Raw genomic sequence first — 22,724 nt, 5'->3', positions numbered from 1 at the left:
ATCCACAACAACACCCCACTAGAACCGATACATCATTACACACAGCATTCCAATTACACTCAGACCCGTGAAGATCCGGGTAGAATAGGTCTTCAGCAACCTATGCTTGTGGTAAGAGGCGACTAACGGGATCGGGTGGTCAGACTCGCTGACTTGGTTGATGCATGTCATCGTATCCCAATCTTGTGGATCGATGCTCGTGATATTAATCACTGGATTGTTTGGTCGAGAATCGATTATTTACAGACCGCCGTCATATAGCTTGAATATTGCTGAGCGCGGTGTTAAATAACAGACCAACCAACCAACCAACCAACCAACAAAAACAAACAAAAACTGGAATAAAATGTATCACTGAAGTAAACCGAACACACACCACCCACACACATACAAAGATGCATCACAAAACACAAACAATACAACTGGCATAGGTATCCATGTATCTGAACATATATCAATTACTTCTCATTCCCATAATATAAAAAACCCCAGCTATTCCCATTTAAATACAGAACTTTTTGCCATCTAATCTGCACTCCAGCAGTGCAAAGTATCAATCCAAGACCATTTTCTAACTAGAATGTGTTTATACTCAAAATCTTATGTCACCCAACTCTCGTTTTGTTATACATTTGTTCAAGTTGTTACCGTAAATGTGCTTGCAAATCCAAATAACAATAATTGCGAATAGCAATATAGACCGGAAAGATAATGGAAGATCTCAAATTTGTTTCCATGGAAACACAAGAAATTAAAAAACAGAACTGAAAAATATGAAAAGGCATGTTGAGCATGTGGTCATTGTACATGTTTCATACAAAAATATTCATTAGTTTGCAAGTTATGGCTCGGAAACGAAACCTTGAGTTGTTACATTGTTTCCATGGTAACCGTAATAAAATAAAATTTAGAAAGATTGCAAAATAGCAAAAGGCACCAGACCCCCAAATGCAGTACTAAGTCAATGATGTTCGTCATTCAACAAGAGATATTTTGGATCTTCTTTGTTTTCCTTTTTATGACACTTTTCAGATTGGGTTCTTGATGTGTGTCCATTCACCCTTTTTTGGCATGTTTACCAGCTTGTTTTTCGGCGCCTGGTTTGCGGATAGTCGTGGTCGGTAGAGGTAATGACGGCACGACACCTATTTGGAAGAAATTGTGAAAAAATCGTGGTTCGGATTTTCTTCCATAGACACTAGTCCTATATAACAGAAACTCCAGCGTCCTCATTTGTTTAGGATCCACGTAGTGAAAACTTATTGTCAGCTGGCTGCAACATTCCTTGCCCTGAAAGTAGATATTTTTTTCAGCTACAAAGCCATATATTGTTTTATTTTAAACTATGAGTAAGAATCTTAAGAAACACACCTTGCAATAATGTAATTTTTGTGGCCGGCATTTTTTATTCCAACTGCCTGAAGCATAAGTATTTCTTTAAATAAGTTATGGTGACATTTTTTCCCCCCGATAAAATCCTATTTAATATCAGTGGATTGTGGTAGATTGACATTTACACCCTTATTTAGTTCAGATATCAAAACGTTAGATTTAGCTGAATTGTTTATTGTTTGTGGTTTAGAAATAATGAATATGTTAAAGTTGATATTATTTCCTTGTAACAGCTATAGTAACAGGGCTCCGCCGTGATGCCCTGATACACTTTGACTGCAAAGCTTACCTTCTTAGTTTCATGGCGGTCCCACTCCTGCATAGCTTTAGGCAGGGAGCCCATGATATGGTCCCCGGCGCTGAAGGCGTGGAAGGACTCCCGACCGAACCTGTCTAGGGTGTTGTGGACGGGGACTCCGACATTGTGTAGACAGCTCGCTACTTCCACGTCTTCGTCCTTCCCGGACTTCGCGCACGTGTTCTGGACAAGAGAGATAACTAGTGTTGAGTGAGCAAATGTGTATTAAACACAACAAGCAGCAAAAGTTGAACTACATCACGCCAATACACAGCACTTTTCCCGCTGCCTGGATACGATGACATATAATCCATTATTGAGAGTGACGTATTGTTATTATGACTAGTGAGTCCTGTGTGGTCATCTCACCGTGTCAGTGCCAGTCAACTGCAGGAGCGACGACAATGAAGCCTCTATCAATCCGCTTGAGAAAAGTCATCTTATGTTCAGCACACCTTTTACTTCCGCTTTCGTGAGATCAAATCGTTTTCTTGTGAAATGTCAAATAAACACTATAACACATGGAATACTACGCGGGAAATTAAATATCAATAACATTTTCAATAAAACACATGTCGGGAAATTCGTACTTTCGTTTCATAAAGTAAAAAAACCCAACGTATTTAATAAGAGCAACATACTTTTGTATTGTACCCTTGTTCCACCAGAAGTCGTAGAGCCTGTCTGCTGATCACGTAGCCAGCGCCTCCGCTCATGTACCCCCACTTGGTGTATTTCTTGAACAGGTGACCCACATACACCCCCTCAGTCGGGTCATAGTGCGACAACAGAAACTTCAAGTTCTCCATCACGACGAACGTATCGTCGTCCGCTTTCAGAAACCAGTCATACTTGTCTAGATGATGTTTGTAAATATGCTTTAAAGACGCTATCGACTTTTCCGTCAAGTGCTGGCGGCCATCTTTGATGCCAAGGTTCACTATTTCCTTTCCTGGATATTTTTTACTGGTTGTCATGACAAACATTCTTTTATCGCATCGTCTCGCCCAAGTCTCGTTCACTGCGGGGATTTTGTTGTTGATTTCCTTTTCCATTGTTGTTATCCAACAGAAGATCTTCAGTTTTGATAAGGTTTCTATTGCAACGGAATCATCTACAAATACTGAAAAATATAAAATATTGATATTTCAAAGATCCGAATAAGAAATCTGTAGTGCAGTCGGTGAGTGATTGGGGCTCGATGTCATGCTGTCAGGACATCTTCAGACTTCCATTTATACACTATAAACGAGTACGTTATTGTTTCACTAAGTGACAGGGTGTGTGTGTGTAGCTTAAGAGAAGAGGTTGGAGGTATGACTCAAGTATTGTCCGAAGACGCAGTTCACTTGTCTCAAAGATAGAAGCACCCTGACCCCGATCCGTCAGTAAGTTTTCAAATATTTTTCCTAAGTACATACATGTATTGTTCATTCTCCCATAACAGGGCTTGATTTTCAATCGCCAGCAGTGGTTTATTCGCAGTGGTTTATTTTTTGTCACCCAATCTGATTGGCTGGCTGAGAGTGGAGAGTTGTGTCATCGCCTTTTGATTGGCTGGCTAAAAATAATTGACGGCACTATTTTCGGATCAGGATACCCGAGGTCGTCTGGTAAAGGAAATCCCCAGCTGGCCAAACATTACCGTAGTGACACTGTTTCCATCTCCGCGAAAGTTGGTGACCGAGAGAAAATTTGTGGGGGAAGAAGGGATGTGATATGTGGAGATATATCAGAGAATTTCGGCTTCCCAATGTACCAGATTCAGTTGCAGAATGAAAAGACGGTAAGCGAAGCGAGATACCGCATCGATATTTTTAAAAATAACCACCAACCACATAAGAAATGTCACGTTATAACGAAGTGTTGATCTAGAGCCGATCGATCAAAAACATATTACAAAGTAATATTAAAATAATCGAGACTTAAATTCTTATTTTAAGAAAATAAACACTCAGATAATTTGGATCCAAAGCAATACTCAATTTTAATGCAGGAAACGATCAATATTTGCCGGACGGACCGTACATCTCACGACCAAGATGTTTTGCAACCACAGCAGTTGTTTCCCCTTTCAACGGGTGGAGTTTATCCAGATCAATATAATTAATGTATTTTGCCCTATAATTATTTGGTGTTTTTTAAACATGAAGACTTCAATTATTAAAACATACTATCTCAGGACAAATAAGAAACTCATTATGAAAAAACAAAATTACCCCGTTTAAACTTGAATGTATTAAGTCATACCTAAATCTATATAAACTCAAGAAAGTAATATATGTATTTATATTTTTTCTTAACTATTTTGATTTATTATATGGAGCAGACAAAATGATGAAGATAAAGATGGTGGGCACCAATCAACCTTATTAGGTATTTTTTTCAAAAACATTTTTTTTTTTCAACAATGATGTACATTTATGCATCTTTAAATATATTTTGTATTTTAGATAGGATTAAATAATCTAAAAATTAATTTCATATTATTAATTATTAGTTTTAGGTAGAAACTCAATATTACACTTGATTATTTTAAGAATTAACAGATAATACAGAGTATTAAGACAAGTAGAATTATGTTTGTCTCAAGTATATTCTTTAAACCAAAGATTTATTATTTACCATGTTTTCTGAAAAAAACACTTCTTTAATAATGCAATTGTTATATTATCATAGCAGATAAAGATCCCCAATATGCATAGCTAGCTTAACTTTAATGATAATTATTTCTTGGGATGATAAACTGGACATATGACAAAAAAAGAAATATATTTTTATTTATTATTCTCCCATTACAAGGTTTACTGTGGTATATTTTTTTCACATAATCTAATTGGCTGCCTGAGAGTGAAAAGCTGTGTCGCTATTTTAACAAGAGACCTTAAATTATTCTAATCTGTAAATTTTCAGAACATGGTAAGAAAAGAAAAACTCAAATTTATGGGTGATGAAGAAATGACCAACAAGAGGTCATCTTATAACATTTTACCATAAACCTCATTTCTTTACATTAGCAATGTCTAATTTCAATTTTAATACTTTTTACAAAAACAATCACATATGAACAGGTCACTAAAATACATATTTATTATTATGTCTTATTTCCATGAAGATAAAAAGATGAAAATGTTAATTTTAAATTACCTATTATCAGTAAGTCTCAACTTCTAATCTGATAAAATAACAAAAGAATAAAGTTTGGAGGTAACTGTTGCAGTAAAAATTGTTTACATATATCCTATGTATTTATGTTTCACACACAATAAATTATTGTGCTTGTCAAATTCACATTGTTTCTTGTCATTCACAAATATGGGGAAATTAGATGACTCATTTAGTAACATTTTTGGTGTCATGATGTTAAATATTATGTTCAAAAGAAAAATTGTCCAATGAATAACTTTTTTATATATATTTTTAATAAAAACGTGCTCACTTCAGGAACAAAAGAAAAACAAACAAAAAAGACATGAAATAATCATCATTTTACATATTAAATTATTCACTGTAAAATTAGTTTTAACGAGGATAATTCGTCCAAAAATATTACACTCCATTGATGGATTTAAGAAGATTTAATCAGCTGATCAGTTGCCTGAGTTGGTATTTATAGAATGTTGCCTGATCAGTCCTGCTGACAGCGCCTTGGGCCCTTGTTTTTCGTTAACAATATTTCACAATATTTAAGACAATATTTAACTTCCTCTTAATTGGGTTAATTACATTTGTTTCTAGCGAACAAATAAACGAATAACGTATTTACTAACACTAAAAAGGTGGGCCTATTTAGTGTTGCGCATTGAGAATGATATTCACGGCGAGACGAATGCAAATAAAGTTATGGGCCGAGTAATCCAAAATCATTAACAAATATCAAATCACATTACTAATTCTCAAAACGTTACTCCCATCAGCTTTTAATAGTTAACAAAAAACATAACATGAATGCTAACAAGTGGCTTTCCTGTCACGGAAAACTCGTGTGAGTTGTCTTCGCTAGATCCCTTTTTTATGGTGCAGTTGTCTCACTGAACATATTCGAAAACGAGGCTGGGGGGAATCCCGAGCGGTTACTAAACACGGGAAATCTTCAACTACGAGCTCGACATTTTATGGCGTATTGTAATGGGAGAAAAAAGGATTAACCACTGTGTTCGGTTGTTACCGAAAAATCTACGCACGAGTGATTAATCTGTCACGATTAGAACGAGGCTTTGCCGAGTTCTAATTTTGCAGATTAATCACGAGTGTGCTCTATATAATACTCTATATAATCCTCTATATAATACTCTATATAATCCTCTATATAAACGTGTTCATGTGCGATTCATTTGAACGTTACATGGGGGCAGCGATCTTTTGACTTCAAGAAAACGTGCAGATACTCCAACTATATCCGAAGCTCCTTATGAAGATGCATTTGTGTGGTGAGTATTCCCATCACGCCTACCTGTACTGTTCCGTGCGCCGGTGGCCACTCTTGTCGGCGAGATCTCCACCGCTACAACAGAAAACCTATACATGTAATAACTAACACAGGTAGGTCGGCATTAGTCACTGTTCACTATGCTGGAAGATGTAGGGCTGATGTCAAGTTGTGAGGTTGTTGCTTTTACCCATGCAGTCTTTGGGCCAGGCATGCATAGTAACTGACAGCAACGCCCAACGCCATCGTGCACAGCGGTACCCATCGGCCAATATACCAAGTCTGCCTACAGGATTTATAGTGGGATAATGAGGTACACATATCTATTTGGTATCTCAGTGGGCAAGCACTATTAATCGGCATTAGTCCGGACTAGTACAAGCGCGGACACACACACACACACACACGAATGCACCCCGATGTTCGATGGAGTTCAGATCAGGGCCCTGGGCTGGCCACGGTAGAACACGGATGTTGTATTGTTGCAGAAAGGCCATGGTAGCTCTAGCAACATAGGGACGAGCGTTGTCCTGCTGGAAAATGTGTTGTTGATGTTGTTCAAAAAATGGAACAACGTGGGGTCTGATCACTTGGTCGATATACCGCTGAGCAGTGACGACGTGTCCCCGACCTTGACCAACATTCAGAAAGCACATGGGTCCAAGTCTCGCATTAAGTCCAATCCCTGCCCATATCATGACGCTAGGTCCACCCCATGGATCTCTTTCAACAACGTTTCTGTCAGCGAAACGATCCCCTCGACGCCGCCAAATTCCGACTCTTCCGTCTGCATGGGAGACACAAAAGCAACTTTCATCAGAGAAGATGACACGCCTCCACTCATGATGACGCCAATTGCGATGACCCTGTGCCCACTGAAGTCGTGCTTGTCGATGCCGTGGTTGGAGAAGAGGACGACGTGCAGGTCGGCGACATCTGAGGTTGTTGGAACGGAGACGTCGGATCACAGTGTCCCGGCTAATGTGTCGATTATGTGTTCCTGTGGTCTGTCGAGCACTTTCACTTGCAGTTAGGAACGGATGTCGCTGGTGTTGACGGGTAATCTGCCGATCTTGTCGAGGTGTGGTGACCCTAGGACGATCGCTTCGAGGAAGGTCATCTGGGGTCTGTGTAGCATTGTTTCGATGCAGGAGACGGTAAATTGTGGTTATGTTAACGTTGAAATGACGGGCAACATCTTGGACAGACTCTCCAGCTTATGGTTCCGTGTTTGTTACCTATTTGCTTAAAACTAATTGCGTTTCTTTTGCGTGTGAGTATATATTTTTTACAATATTCACAGATTGTTATAATAACAACATTTCAATACAGCCATATCTAGTAATGAGAGTAATACAGACTTAAGGTAATGAGACAAGACATCCTAGGTGTAAAGAGTAAACCAGTGGCTGGCGTGAACAGCACATGAAGCGTCTGAACAATCACCCAATTACATGAAGTATTCTTGACAACAAACAGTTCATTGCAAGACTTACTATTTCACATTCAGAAACCTTGCTAAATTACACAGTTCCATGACGTTATAAATATTCAATAAGTCTTTATGTGTATTACAATAGGTCTTTCAAGGTAATTAATTAAAGTGCACAGTTTTCTTCAGGACAAATTAGAAGACAGTGAGCTTTATCTCCTCTACCATGTGTATCTACATGGCAGCACTCCAGGGTGAACATGTGTATCTACATGACAGCACTCCAGGGTGAACATGTGTATCTACATGGCAGCACTCCAGGGTGAACATGTGTATCTACATGTCAGCACTCCAGGGTGAACGTGTGTATCTACATGTCAGCACTCCAGGGTGAACATGTGTATCTACATGGCAGCACTCCAGGGTGAACATGTGTATCGACATGGCAGCACTCCAGGGTGAACATGTGTATCTACATGACAGCACTCCAGGGTGAACATGTGTATCGACATGGCAGCACTCCAGGGTGAACATGTGTATCTACATGGCAGCACTCCAGGGTGAACATGTGTATCTACATGGCAGCACTCCAGGGTGAACATGTGTATCTACATGGCAGCACTCCAGGGTGAACATGTGTATCTACATGGCAGCACTCCAGGGTGAACATGTGTATCTACATGGCAGCACTCCAGGATGAACATGTGTATCTACATGGCAGCACTCCAGGGTGAACATGTGTATCGACATGGCAGCACTCCAGGATGAACATGTGTATCTACATGGTAGCACTCCAGGGTGAACGTGTGTATCTACATGGCAGCACTCCAGGGTGAACATGTGTATCGACATGGCAGCACTCCAGGATGAACATGTGTATCTACATGGCAGCACTCCAGGGTGAACATGTGTATCTACATGGCAGCACTCCAGGGTGAAGTGCAGGTGGACACTTCATACTGGACAAAGTCGTTTATTACGGAGAACATCGTCTATCTTCCCATCTATTGGGAGTCTGTGGTTATAAGTTCTAAATCAAACGAGTTCCATGGATACCTGCTTAATCAAATAAAAGTACATTACCAGTGACCAGCTTGCCCCAGAACCTAATCATTCTTTGCTGAATAACACAGGCGATTGGTAGCCTTCCCAGCTCTTCATAGAGCATGTCATGTGGGGTACTTGTTGTACTCTTAATATTTTAAGAAATTAGTGTGAATGTTTTCAGTAATATTTAAATTTCCATTACCACCATACCATGGAGCAATGATGAGCTTTAGCTGTGATTCTGACTTACAATAAATGCATTTGCTTTCTTAGCTTGAGTCACTAATGTGGTGTTTGTTGCCAGGAATTTACATGACTTATTAAAAACAATCCCAAAGTACTTCATTGATTTACTTCTTTTATTTCATTTAAATTTAGAAGAAATTTATGTCTGAAATGCCTTGATTACCTTAGTCTTATCAATAGTAACAGTCAGTTTCCAGTTATAATCATTATTACAGCTATGCTCCAAGTCTACAATATCTTCAGCAAATATTACTGTATCATCAGCATACATCATAGTAATTAGTATAGGATTATTATATGTTGATGTTTCATCAACCATAATAATATCGAATACTCGACACATGGAATATTCTAGTTATTTCATTTCAGAAGCAAAACTTTGAAACGTTAATTCCCCCTACCTAACATGCAGCGACGTTTCACCACCCTTTGTCATTGAGACTTAAAAAGTAGTTCCGTGTTTGCAAAATCTTAAAACATAAAAACAAAAGTAATAAAAACTATTTAGGGTCACGAAAATTCTTAATCATGCATTTGGATTTGATTATATACAAAAACAACTTAAACAAAAGAATATGCTGATGGAAGTGAAAGAATACACGCTGGCCATGTAACAAAAGTGGCATTTGTTCGATTGACGAATTTGACGAATTAAAAGAGAAATGTACAGATTATAACGAAACAATTTCAATAGAATAAACAGCAAGAAGCGATATTAACCCCATAAATGACCATCAGTCATTATTTCGCCTTGTCAATGTGGAACTAACGTAAACAGTAAGTCAACTGTTTGTGTATGGGCCAGACACTATGATAAAGGGAGACAATTTGAGGGGCGGTAACTCTTGCATGACAATTGTTCCGTCCACGTGTTAACATCAAGCCTTATGTTAATTGCAATGAAAATATCCCTTTTCTCAATTTCGGAAAACTTATTCTTTCATGCTAACGTATATAATAAATAACACACATCTTTCCCTTATTTTGTGTCATAAGAATATGATACACACGAATGTTTATAGGATGAATGTTGTACTTACATGGCACAGATGGCAGAGCCTGGAACAGATTCCGGGAAATTATTGCATCTGTAAATAAAGACAGATTGGTCAAGTTGTAACTAATACTGCTCGCAGTTATAATCCGGGGAAAGAGGATGCACAGGTTGTCCTGTCGTCTAAATAGTCCCTTGGGAAAACAGAAACCTATGATGCTGGGTTCGAATACCGGTTCGCCCCGTTTATGTTTCTAGATTTGTCAGCACAAGTCTATGACCTGCAACACTTCGGGCTTTCCTCCCAGAAAATCCCTGACGTGCTGTGTTTTTCGAGGAATACTGTTCAAAGTGGTGTAACACCCAACTCACTCACTATTATCCAGAACAGAACCTTGTAAGCTGCCCGGTAGACGACGCCGCACTATTGTGAATAGCAAATCAAATAACAAATCCTCAATACAAAGATTATTATTATAGAACATCCCTTATCTCACCTAGCTAAAGGATTGATAATAAACGTGTCAATGTGTCGCTTTTACAAAATATTATCGTTTATATTTGCGTCAATTTGCCAGGTCGTGTGGTCTACAAGCAAACCGCCCACCCCTGCAGACGAATCACGTGTTTCACCAAAGCTTTAACGTCTACGATCGGAGTCACTTAGGCCCTGATATGAAATGCTGTTTACTCCCTCTTCCTGAGCAGTGCAGCAAAGACACGCGACCGGTGAGACACAAGGAAGATTCTGCCGCTCTCCACAACGGTGATTGCATACCACGACTGACCGGATCCAAACCGCACGTGGGCAGAACTTGGGAATCTAGTCTGTCTGCAGGAGCATTTTCTGTGGATGTCGCACACAAGACGTGCTAGATTCGGAACAATTTGAAACAGTAGGATTCAAGATTTTAAGACAATACTCTGTAAACAATACAATATTAATCCCGTCTAGTAACTCCAATCTTGTGACCTTGGCACATCTACTAAGAATGGGAGTTTTCACTACATAGCTGCTGAGTTTCACACAAAGCCGTGTAGACCTCGCCTGGTGCAGACTGCTGGAGGGCGGAACACCTTCATAAAACAATAAACATACATATGACAGTGGAACATCAACGCCAACTCCATCTTCCCGAGGCAAGGGAATTAACTGACTATAACAGTCCACTTTCCATCCTTGCCGAACTAGGCTGGAATTCCGGAGTAACATTTTGGCTGGACTAACGAGTCTATGCATAGTCCAATCAAAATCGCGTAACAAACAAGGCATCCTGTTTGTAAACAACATTAATTTAGACAGATGTCTTGCTAATCTTTTCTTGTTTTTGATCAAGGTGCTCAGTCGTTTAGATGCACTTAGCGAGGTAAAACCCGTTTTATTACATGTAGATCTTGATTACGATTAGATCGTCTTGACTGTGCACCACCATTTTGTTTGAAGCAAATGCAAGTGATATGAAAGTGGAATCTCATTGATCAATAGGGGGGCACAGAAGGGACATAACTCGTAATAGCCAGCCTAGTTCGGCAAGGGTGGACACTTGACTTTTATAGTCAGTTAACTCACTTGCCTCGGGAAAATGCACCAACTCAAGTCTCATGGCACATGCACATTCCACCCCAACACTCACACAACACAAAACAGATTCCCGTTACCTTGGAAACGAGTGCGGGTGTACTTGGTACCCATCCACATAACAAATGGGACAACCGACAGACAGCCTAGCACCAGGAAAAGGTATATTTTGAGCCTCATACCAGGGTCGTCTGGAGGGGGGATCCTGCAATAGCACAAACACACTGCTGACTGACTGTCTAGTATCTATAATAGTACGAAGGTCAACCCATCCCTGACCTGGCTGGTATCAGTGTTATCAGCACCGCCCGGACGTCCGTGACATGACAGTGACAGTGTTATCAGCACCGCCAGGGATACAGAGAGGAATACGACAGCGTCTGAAGAAGCCATGTGGTCCTGTGCAGCACAATTAAATAGCAAAATTTATTTTGTGGAGAACCAATTTTTCAATTCTCAAATGACCCAACCAAATACCTTAACATGTTGTGCAATGTCTTGCAAAAATATGCAAAATGTGTGTTATGCACGTGTATCGAAATCCAACACGTGTATTGACATTGTTCAAATACTAATACGGCAACAAGAAGTCCTTGATATCAGTGCAACGTGGGTGGGCACTGTTGCGTGAGTATGTGTGCAGCTGTGAACAGATTCCATGCACTCCAGAAAATGGAAAAGAAAAGTAACCCTACCAGCAAAAAAGTAACCATACCTGTAGAAAAATAACCCTACATCCCCCCCCCCCCCTCCCCCGCCCCCCCCTGCAGAAAAGTAACCCTATATGTAGAAAGATAACCCTACCTGCAGAAAAGCAACCCAACCTGTGGAAAAGTAATTCTTCCTACAGAAAAGTACCCCTTCCTGCAGAAAAGTATGGATGGATGGTTGGATTGTTTGTTGTTTAACGCCGCACTCAGCAATATTCCAGCTATATGACGGCGGTCTGTAAATAATCGAGTCTTGACCAGACAATTCAGTGATTAATATCATGAGCATCGATCCACGCAATTGGGATCGATGACATGTATCAACCAAGTCGGCGAGCCTGACCACCCGATCCCGTTAGTCGCCTTTAACGACAAGCATAGTCGCCTTTTACGGCAAGCATGGGTTGCTGAAGACCTATTCTACCCCGGATCTTCACGGGTCCTGCAGAAAAGTAGCCCTACCTGTAGAAAAGTAATCCATCCTGCAGAAAAGTAACCACACCTGCAGAAAAGTAACCATATCTGTAGAAAAGTAACCATATCTGTAGAAAAAGTAACCCTTCCTGCAGAAAAGTAACCCTACCGGTAGAAAAGTAATCCATCCTGCAGAAAAGTAACCATACCTGCAGAAAAGTAACCATATCTGTAGAAAAAGTAACCCTTCCTGCAGAAAAGTAAACCTACCAGAAGAAATGCAACCCTATCTGCAGAAGAAAAATAACCCTACTGTAGAAAAGTTACCCTTCCTGCAGAAAAGTAATCCTTCCTGTAGAAAAGTAACCCTACCGGCAAATAGAAGCCTACCTGCAAAAGAAAGCAACCCTACCTGAAGTAAAGTCACCCTTCCTGCAGAAAAGTAACACTGCAAACACGAAAACGTCGTTTTTTTCCGTATATGGTCATTGGACGGAAAAACGACTAAATATTCATTAAAATTGATTAATTGGTCAGCGTCTAGAAAGTGTCCAGAAAAGGGTCGAGTTTTTCAAGCGTAAAATGGACGGAAAAACGATGCTTTTTGCTCCGCCTTGTACCACTGTTAACGGCCAATCAGATGGCGCTGGTCCCCCGACGCCTTGCTCTAGTATCTCTCGCGCGCAGTGCAGCGAGATTTGATGATAAGCTAGTTTTAGGATATGTTACATGTTAATGGAATTCAGACACGCGCCAAGAAGTCAAACCAAACAATGTTACCAAGTTTATTGTGGTAACGGCTATGTACAGTTACCCCTATCGGATAATGGGTTGTGTTTCATTTGGTTATAACAATAACTATTTTTTTAATGTGAAGTTTACAAGATATACGACTTGGACGCGAGGTCGGTCTCATGACGTTCTTCACGTGACTGTATTCTTGAAAAGGCGTAAACACTGACTACTTCCACATTCCTGGGGAAAACCCTTGGAATTCCCTGGTACGAATTCATACAGAAGCGTGGTTGCAAGCCCATTTAAGGATACCCTCGCTACAACCCATCCCAGAGAGAAAAAACACGAAAAAAAATCCAAACTGTCGCAGTGACAATTTACAGAAATCTATGAATTTACCTTAGTATCTATTTGACACATCTTCACAATCACCTTTCAATGATCGGCCAATTGATCAGTGATGCCAAAGGCTTGAAATAGCCACAGGTTAATTAACAACTTCGAAAATATCTCCCGTCACGTTTATCGTGTCGGCCATTTTGACGTATTGTACTTGATGTAAACGTATTACGACGCTCTGTCATTATAATTGACTTACTCAGGTAATTCTGTAAAAGATCTTCTCATCTAATGAGGATATTGTTTGGAATATATTTCTTGTAAACATACTAAAACATATGTTCCTCGCTTTGGGGGGAACTATTTTATTCCGGGGTGGCCCATTAAATCTAGTAGTAAGTCAAGGCACCATGTGTGATCTGTTATTTTATGTGTTTAAATTACGATTTGGGGCGTTAATAAAATACACTGACGCAAGTATATTCTATTCAAATCAATTGGCTAATTGAATATGCTTTCTTTTACGTATTACATAACATCACAAAATATGAACAGTTGCAGTAACACACTACGGTAATCGCATTAAACATCATTTTCAACTGTACAGTATATCAGTATTTCAGTTATATCATGGTGTATCAGACTGATGTGGGATAAAAATCCGAAGTGGTTCAGGTCATCCAATGGGTGTTCGGGAAAAGGTGAACGTATCCTGCCACACAAGTGGCACCCGTCACAAACACATGCAAGGACAAGTCAATTGTTCACCTGAACAAAGCACGGAAACACACAATGATGCCCGTCCTCAGTTTTACCGAGCATGTAAATTATTTTGTCCGTCAAAAACATGGACGAGTATAAACAATATGTTCATTCACGTAATACATGTCATACATTTGACAAAATGTATTGACTCGGAGCATTATTGTTAATCACAGCGTATGCAGTTGAACTCATCACCCATCCCATTATTGATAACCCTTCTTGAAGATCTATGAAATCAGAAGCTGCAACACTCTATCTTTTAACTGGCATGTCAGACTTCTATTTCATTACTCAGTTTTATTTGCACGGATTACTATGGAAGGGACATTGTCTCGTTGTCGCATTGTCGCATTGACGCCTTTACAAAAACAAGCAAAACGTGTCAAAATTAACAAAAGCGCGACAATTGGCCATTTGTCGCATTGTCGCTCTTTGATAATCCTTTTCTTTATTTTACAAAAGGGCGACGATGCCGTAACGCGACATTTTCAAGGTCAAAATATGTCTCGTTGTCGCATTGTCGCCCCATCACAAATGTGTATAAAAGGCGTAAAGTTCAGTTATTGTTACAGTTAGGAAGTTCAACCTGATAAATGTACGTCTTGAAATGAAAACACAAGTCCGTCCGCGAGTCCATAACGTTTTATTGTGAGCTCTTCTCTAAAAGTGCTTAGTGTTCAATTCCCAGTTCCAAACACGTAGTACCTCCTCAATAATCCACATACCTCCAGTGCAGTGGTCTTCCGGAAGATCTTACTCTTGACCGTATTAGACAACTGACGAGGGCATTGCCTAAAAGTCGGGCCGGGCCGGGCCAAGACGGGCCAAAGTGTTATTGGCTAATTACTTCATTATCGGCGATCATACCTACATATTATTGATGCAACATACACACATGACATTAATGAACAATCACCAACCAAAAACGTGAAACATAATTAGGTATTTCGGAGTAAATCGCTTGAAATCCAGAAAGTGGAGCTGTGTGTAAGCGTCGCTGATCTAGGTAACATGTAAAAGAGCAATCGTTAAACGAAATAAGATTTGAAACGTATCAAATACTTCTAGCTCTCGCGATACAAATTTCCATCTATCGGCATAGTGTTTATATTTATAAGATAGTACTATATCTATGAAAATACCACTTAATAATGTCACTGTTCATCGTGTATAAAGCAGACACGTTGGTTAAAGTAAACCTCTTCTCCCCATACTCTCAACAGTCTCACAAGTGTTCGGTCCGACTTGGCCCGGGCTGTCAAAATCAACTTAAACCTCACAGATGTAACATGAAATGGATTCACACCTATAGATTAGTATTATATCTACCTAAATATCTCTTTATAGTGTCTCAGGTCGCGGTTTTAAAAGAAAACAAGGTGCTCAAAGTGAAGCCCTTTTCCCTCTACATTCTCAACATAGTCTATATCAGAAGTGGTGCTCGGTCCGGCTTGTCCCGGGCTGTCAAAATCAATTATACACACAGATGTATCATCAAATGTGTTAATATCTGTAGCTTAGTATGGTATCTACCTATAAAACACTTTATAATGTCACAGTACATCGTATTTAAAGAAAACAAGGTGCTCAAAGTGAAGCCCTTTCCCCTCTAGATTCTCAACGTAGTCTCTATCAAAAGTGTTTGGCTTGTGGTAGGTCCGACTTGGCCCGGGCTGTCAAAATCAACTTTAAACACACAGCTGTATCATCAATGTAGAGGGAAAAGGGCTTCACTTTGAGCACCAAGTTTTCTTTACATACCGCGATCTGAGACACTATAAAGTGGTATACAGGTAGATATTATATCATTTTTTCTTGGAACATCTATAAGATGTACAGCTACATGTATTTACCAAAAGAAAGAATCTACGTTTTTACTTCATTAAATAAACATTCACTCATTGAACATCTTCAACAGTTTTGTCCATGTTGAGATACACTGAAATGGTTAGTTCACTTGTTACATTTATATAGAACAGAACGATATTTGTGATTAAATATGATTGTGGATACATTTACCTTGGCTATATTTTAAAATTCAACAATAGCTTGCGTGTGGTTTGTTTGGAAGCATAAAATCAACTATTGTTTGTAAAAACCATTTGTGTGTGTTAATATATATGTTTTTTAAAGGAAGAGGTGTTTGAATAAATAATTATTTGTGTGTTCACAAACCCCTATCATGTAATTATATTTTCCTGAATAACATGTTGTTTGCATGTAAAATAAATGTCCCTGTTCACCTATGTAGAAAGTCGATAAGCGAAATAAAACTGAGTAACAGACTGTGTATTATAGATCCATAGAAATACGATTGGATAGACGATCAATTCAGTATACAACAGGTGTAAGGTGTGGCTAATTGACATGTATCTCGATGACTAATTGAAATGTATTTCGCAGGTAATAATCAATAAACATTGTGACAGAAAAACAAGTGAAGGATTGAGTTGAATTTTAATTTTGCGAAAAAGGTCCGTGGTTTCTGTGGATGAAACTAAGTTTGACAATGTTGCAAATGATCACTTTCTTTGACTTCATTACGGATTCCTCAACCTGTATCGAGGAGAATTGTTTACAGTTAAGTAAAATTCTAATTAAGATTTCTTAAAGCTGTCACGGTGGCAAATTCAAACTTCGATATCATGGTACACAGTTCTATTGTAAAGTCAGTTCGGGAATTCGAATTGGCGCTATGTATTTTTATCTCGAATTTGAAATAAGCGGTTAAATTTATATGTTTTGTTTGTTTGTTTGTTTTTTTGTTTAACGCCACACTCAGCAATATGCCAGCTATATGACGGAGGTCATGCAAATAATCAAGTCTGGACCTGACAATCCAGTGATTGACATCACGAGCATCAATCCAAACAATTGGGATAAGATGATATGCATCCAATCAACCAAGTCAGCGAGCCTGACAACCAACCCGATCCCGTTAGTCGCATCTCACGACAAACATAGTCACCTTTTAATACAAACATTGGTTGCTGAAGATCTGTTCTAACCCTGATCTTCACAGGTCCAAATCTATATGTATTTTTATGGTGAGGCGGTCGTGATCGGAGAATAGGTTCGAGAGTTCGGTACACACATTCGTGGTTAATATCTCTCATGTTGTGGATGATAGGGATTTTGTCATGTTTTGAAGAAATGTCATCACTGGCATGCTTTTGATGGTACACAAAACGTAAGCTTTACCTCGAACATGCTAGTTCCGGTCACAAAATATATGCTTTATCTTTTACTGATCTCTGTATTAATAACATTACAACGTTTCTCAAGTTTACAGACTCCAAGGATTCATTAAAGTGCATTTTAAGCACCTAAATTGACAACTAACACCCTGATCGCAAAACTCCTAACGATTTTTACTAAAAATAGATACGAAAACTTTTGCTGAACCCGAGATTTGAATGACTGACAAATCCGTACTTTCTTGTGTTCTCATACATAAAACAGCAGTGTAAACATGATCTAACATGGCTTAATGTGGAATGTGTCTAGGATTGTAAACTGTCCATATTATTCCAAATTGTATGCATACACATGTGTCATGTCTTTATTTGGTTTTGTGTCTCTACCCGCAAACATTTGTGGCAAGATACACCTTCCAGGATAGTGGACGATGTGGACACTGACGAAATTTCTACAACATGTCCAAACATTCCCAAACAGACAGAATCATATGCTTTCTGAAAGTCAATCCAGCACATCGTTGTTGTCGTTGTCGTTTTTGTCGTCTACGTCATCATTATCCTTCAAGGATGGTGGACGGTATGGACACTGGAATATTTCGAATATTTGGAAATGTGTGCAGTTTAATTAATATAAACACTATTTTAAGCGTCTGGAAACGGGATTTTTCTTGTCATGAATGGCGAGTATAACAACTTGGGAAGCTAGCTTGACATTTCGTAAGTACGGTCCTCATACTGTCTTTGCCTTGTTTCTCCTGAATCTCATTAGTTTCAAAAGAAAAAGATAAATCGGTCATACAATGCTTTCATTGGATTTATCAAAAAGGACCATATCAGGTTTGTTCGCTTGGATACGTCTGACTCTGTACGTGGGCGTATTCCAAAGAATTTTATATGTAATTATCATTTCCCACGACGCCCTCTGCATATTCTGGGTCGTACCATTGATGGTCTCGGAGTCAAAACCACACATTACGGTAACAAGAGGATCGAACCATGCCAAAGATACTGTGTTTGTGTCAAGCTGGACATCAACTTTGACACAAAATCACACATTGACGTTTTCGAGTAGCAAGTGACTGGTTCTAGGTCGATTTGATATGGCACTTCGCTTGATTGACACTCATTTCTGTACCGTCCAGCACCATCAACAAAATAAACATTAACATTGATATTCAGTACTGCATCAATGGGTCGTTTAGGAAAATCCATTGAATGACTTGTTTTCAGTCTTGACATGCTTCACAAGAGGATCTTCAGATAAATAAATATGTGCAATAGTGCACGATTAAATTCAATCATGAAAGGCCTCCTTGTTAATCACAACACAGACGTTAAAATATGGTGATCATCCTCATCATAAACAATTATCATCATCATTATCATTATGATGTTTATGTTCCCGTCAGAGTACATCGTATTTAAAGAAAACAATGTATAGATATAAACACATCTGATGATACAACCGTGAGTTTAAACTTGATTTTGACAGCCCGGGCCAAGTCGGACCCAACACAAGCCAAACACTTTTGATAGAGACTATGTTGAGAATGTAGAGGGAAAAGGGCTTCACTTTGAGCACCTTGTTTTCTTTAAATACAGCGAACCGAGACACTTTAAAGTGGTGTATAGGTTAATATATTATACTCGTTTATAGATGTGAATACATTTGAATATACATCTGTGAGGTTTAAGTTGATTTTGACAGCCCGGGCCAAGTCGGACTCAACACTTCTGACAGAGATTTTCTTAAGAAAATACAGGAAAAGTGTTTGACTTTAATGGACCAGTTTTCTTTAAATACGATGTACTGAAACATTATAAAGTGGTATATAGGTAGATAAAATACTAATCTATAGATGTAAACACATTTTATGATACATCTATGTGTTTAAAGTAGATTTTGACAGCCCGGACCAAGTAGGACCTAACACAAGCCAAATAATAGCCAGCGAACTGAGACACTATAAAGTTGTATATAGGTAGATATAATGCTAGTCTATAGATTTAAAGACATTTGATGATACATTTGTGTGTTTAAACAAATAATTTTAATCTATTCTTGTGAGTAGGTAACGAGAGATCTAGGCAACGCACTAACGTAGCCATTTATGAAAAATGAAATATTAAAAGTTTAGGGGTTTGAACATGCACATTGAATGACAGGGAAAAAGGAACGCAATAATTAAATTATGAATCAAATTATGTTATAAATATAACAGAATATTTAGAAAATATAAGTTTAATTTCTCATTGTTGGAAGGTGTTTAATAATTATATAGATTTTGTTTGATTGTTTGTTGTTTAACGCCGCACTCAGCAATATACCAGCTATATGACGGTGGTTCGTAAATAATCCAGTCTGGACCAAACAATTTAGTCATTATCATCAAGAGCACCGATCTACGCATTCGGGATACGATGACATGCATCAACCAGGTCAGCGAGCCAAGTCGCCTTCGTAGAAGCATGGTTTGTTGAATGCCTATTCTAACCTGGATCTTCACGGGTATTTTTTTAAATAATAAGGTACAATGAAATTCTGTATATGTCCATAATAAGTGTGTATAAGTAGATGGATAATATGTCCATACACGCCAAGTAAATGGTATATGCATTAATTTAAATGCAAATGATTCAATGATGAGTTCTTTCACAAGTCCATATTTCAAGGCATGTATTTGATATTCATAATAACTCCACAAAAGCTACACAATGGCAACAAAACGGTACCAGCATCACAGATACCAATAATACATGAGATACATATAATTACTTTAAAGTTAAAACATGTATCTGAATAGAAAATTAGAAGGATACACTTCCGACATTTTTCGTATTTTGTTTTCGTTTGGAGAGAGAAGTTGTGATTGGTATCTGATGGGTGCAAACAGGTGTTCCCTTCCGCCCAGGCCTTGCGGCAATGCTATAGCCCAAAATGAAACAAGCCTTGTTCAACAGGTTCAGACTCAAATTTCTATCCCACTTGGGCTCCTTTTAAATTTAAATATAATTTCTCGTGTCGATATGTGTCAGAAGAAATGAAATATTACAGCACTGGTGAATAGGTTATATGCGCATGTCAGCGTCGATCCTATAATATCCTTTTATGCAAAATACATATATACTGATGAATTAAGGTAGTAATACTACGCAAATATATGTCAAGATGCATACATCAGTATCATCTCGTGATCTTAATTCGTGCTTTGAGCCCTTTTTCTACCGGAGATTCTGGGGTGTTACATCACACCAGAAAGCCAGGTCCAAATTCAAGTCATAATTTCATGGTCCGTCTTGTATGTTGGAAACCAATATCGCAATATGGCTAAATATTGCTGAACGTGGTATTAACCCGATTACTCACATAATTATTCCATTTTCTACAGTCATCTACGAACACTATCTTTAAGGAGGTATATCTGTATCATCCAAATGTCCATACATATATGTCCACATTTATATGTATAAAGCAAGTCGTCCTGCACTCTTCCTTAAAAGATAAATGTTAAGCATTTCCTGTGTATGTATTTATATAATGTAATATCGTTTTAATGTAATGCTGATGCAGTAAACGTACCACAGACCTAAAGCTAGAATAACATCTAATTTCTGAAATGAACATATTTTACAGAAAAAACAGTTGTTTAAACAATACTTATAAAATATAAGAACAAGGAGCCAAGAGCCAAATATTGGGCTGTGTTGGACATATTTGTTTCGGGGTCTTATGACAGACAAACCTGATGCCTTTAAGTATAAAGATAAGTAAGTATAGATGTTGTACATATTCAAATATGTTCGTGATTAACCCAACCTTGAAAAATATTGAAAGATGAGTGGTAACTATTTATGCCATTATTTCAAATTAGAATGAGAGCACATCAGGAAAGCATGGTACTTTAATATACGTATCTTGTTAACCAAATATTCTTTTTTAAGTAAGAGCAGCATGTATATCGAGAGTAAAGGTTTGGTGCGTGACTTATCACACAGTACCTTCAGAAAGTGTGCATATTCTGTTTATCGGTAATAAATAACATAAGACGATTCATACGGGTAAATACAATTTACTTCAGAACTAGTATAGATTATTTAAGGTTAGGGGGAAATGTATGTAATTAACAGAACTTTGGCCGGGTTTGAAGGATTTGGGTCCTGGCTTGGGCTTTGTGTTGGACGTGTAGACGGCATTTCCAGGTTTGACGTATCAATGACAAAAATGATGTCAGATGCAATTTTCTGCCTTTTCGGGTGAACAATTGGCTTGCCTTTGGATGTGTTTGTGGCGGGTGCCACTAGTGGATCGGAATGAGCTCGCGTTTTTGCGAGCATCCAATGTCATCATTTATGAATCATGAAACATGCTCCTGATGTTGTCGCAATGGTGCAGTTGGCGCTACTTTTGGCAAGGGTTTCTCATGATAATGGAAATGCTTATGTCGCTTTTGTTGACCGATAAACATGAAAAGATATAATGTTAGTGTATATGGTCATGTCATTAAGAAACAAACGCCGAGTGGGAGTTGTTTATTGTACGATAAACAACGACCGAGACTCGTTTATTTCTATATGAGATATCAACATTACGTACAGCCTCTTTTAGGGTGTTAAATTAGGAAAAAATACACGCTTTACAATATTTACCCGTACTTAAATAATGATGATTCCTTGAATAGAATCCGACAGCGGCCATGCTAGATAAATCCATTTTAGGATTTGAGTTTGGTCCCGCATATTCTCACAATTTTCTCGTCAATCATCTGTACCTTTTCTCCCAATACCGATTGTCATATCACTCTCATTTTCGGATTCTCCAGCAACATTTATTGGGAACAACTCACTAGACACATACCTCTCAAAAATAAGGTCAAATTTACAAATTTTACTTTTCAAGGTGCGAGTGCATGTTCGAATCTCAATAAATGACGTCATGATAGAACAATGGTTTATCGTGAAATAAATATCGCTTCCTTCTTTGTTCTTTGTGATTTATCGCGTAGCTATCTTATATCATCAAATGCCAATTTCTAATTGCTTTATCATGACGTATCCGTGTCATGTAGCAATAACATACACAAATATCGTTGACTTCGACGTTGAATAGTGTCATGAAATCTGATTATCCTCTTGTGTGCAATACT

General features: G+C 38.5%; 1 protein-coding gene across 1 annotated transcript in view; it reads right to left on the bottom strand.

Moving 5' to 3' along the window:
* Nucleotides 1–221: 221 nt before the first annotated feature.
* Nucleotides 222–22,724, bottom strand: part of LOC124115118 (glycoprotein-N-acetylgalactosamine 3-beta-galactosyltransferase 1-like) — a 34,277-nt gene continuing 11,774 nt past the window's right edge. The window contains exons 3-8 of the mRNA XM_046475941.2: nucleotides 11,498–11,622; nucleotides 9,885–9,932; nucleotides 6,144–6,194; nucleotides 2,332–2,813; nucleotides 1,682–1,873; nucleotides 222–1,290 (exon numbers count right to left, since the gene is read on the bottom strand). Coding sequence (XP_046331897.2) covers nucleotides 1,057–1,290; nucleotides 1,682–1,873; nucleotides 2,332–2,813; nucleotides 6,144–6,194; nucleotides 9,885–9,932; nucleotides 11,498–11,622 — 1,132 coding nt within the window. The 3' untranslated portion in view covers nucleotides 222–1,056. The remainder of the gene's footprint in view (nucleotides 1,291–1,681; nucleotides 1,874–2,331; nucleotides 2,814–6,143; nucleotides 6,195–9,884; nucleotides 9,933–11,497; nucleotides 11,623–22,724) is intronic.

Source organism: Haliotis rufescens, unplaced genomic scaffold (genome assembly GCF_023055435.1).
Source record: "Haliotis rufescens isolate VD_foot unplaced genomic scaffold, xgHalRufe1.0.p SCAF_14, whole genome shotgun sequence".
NCBI classification, from domain to species: domain Eukaryota; kingdom Metazoa; phylum Mollusca; class Gastropoda; order Lepetellida; family Haliotidae; genus Haliotis; species Haliotis rufescens.
Note: the sequence above shows the minus strand (reverse complement) of the source record. Positions and strands in the feature narration are given on the sequence as shown.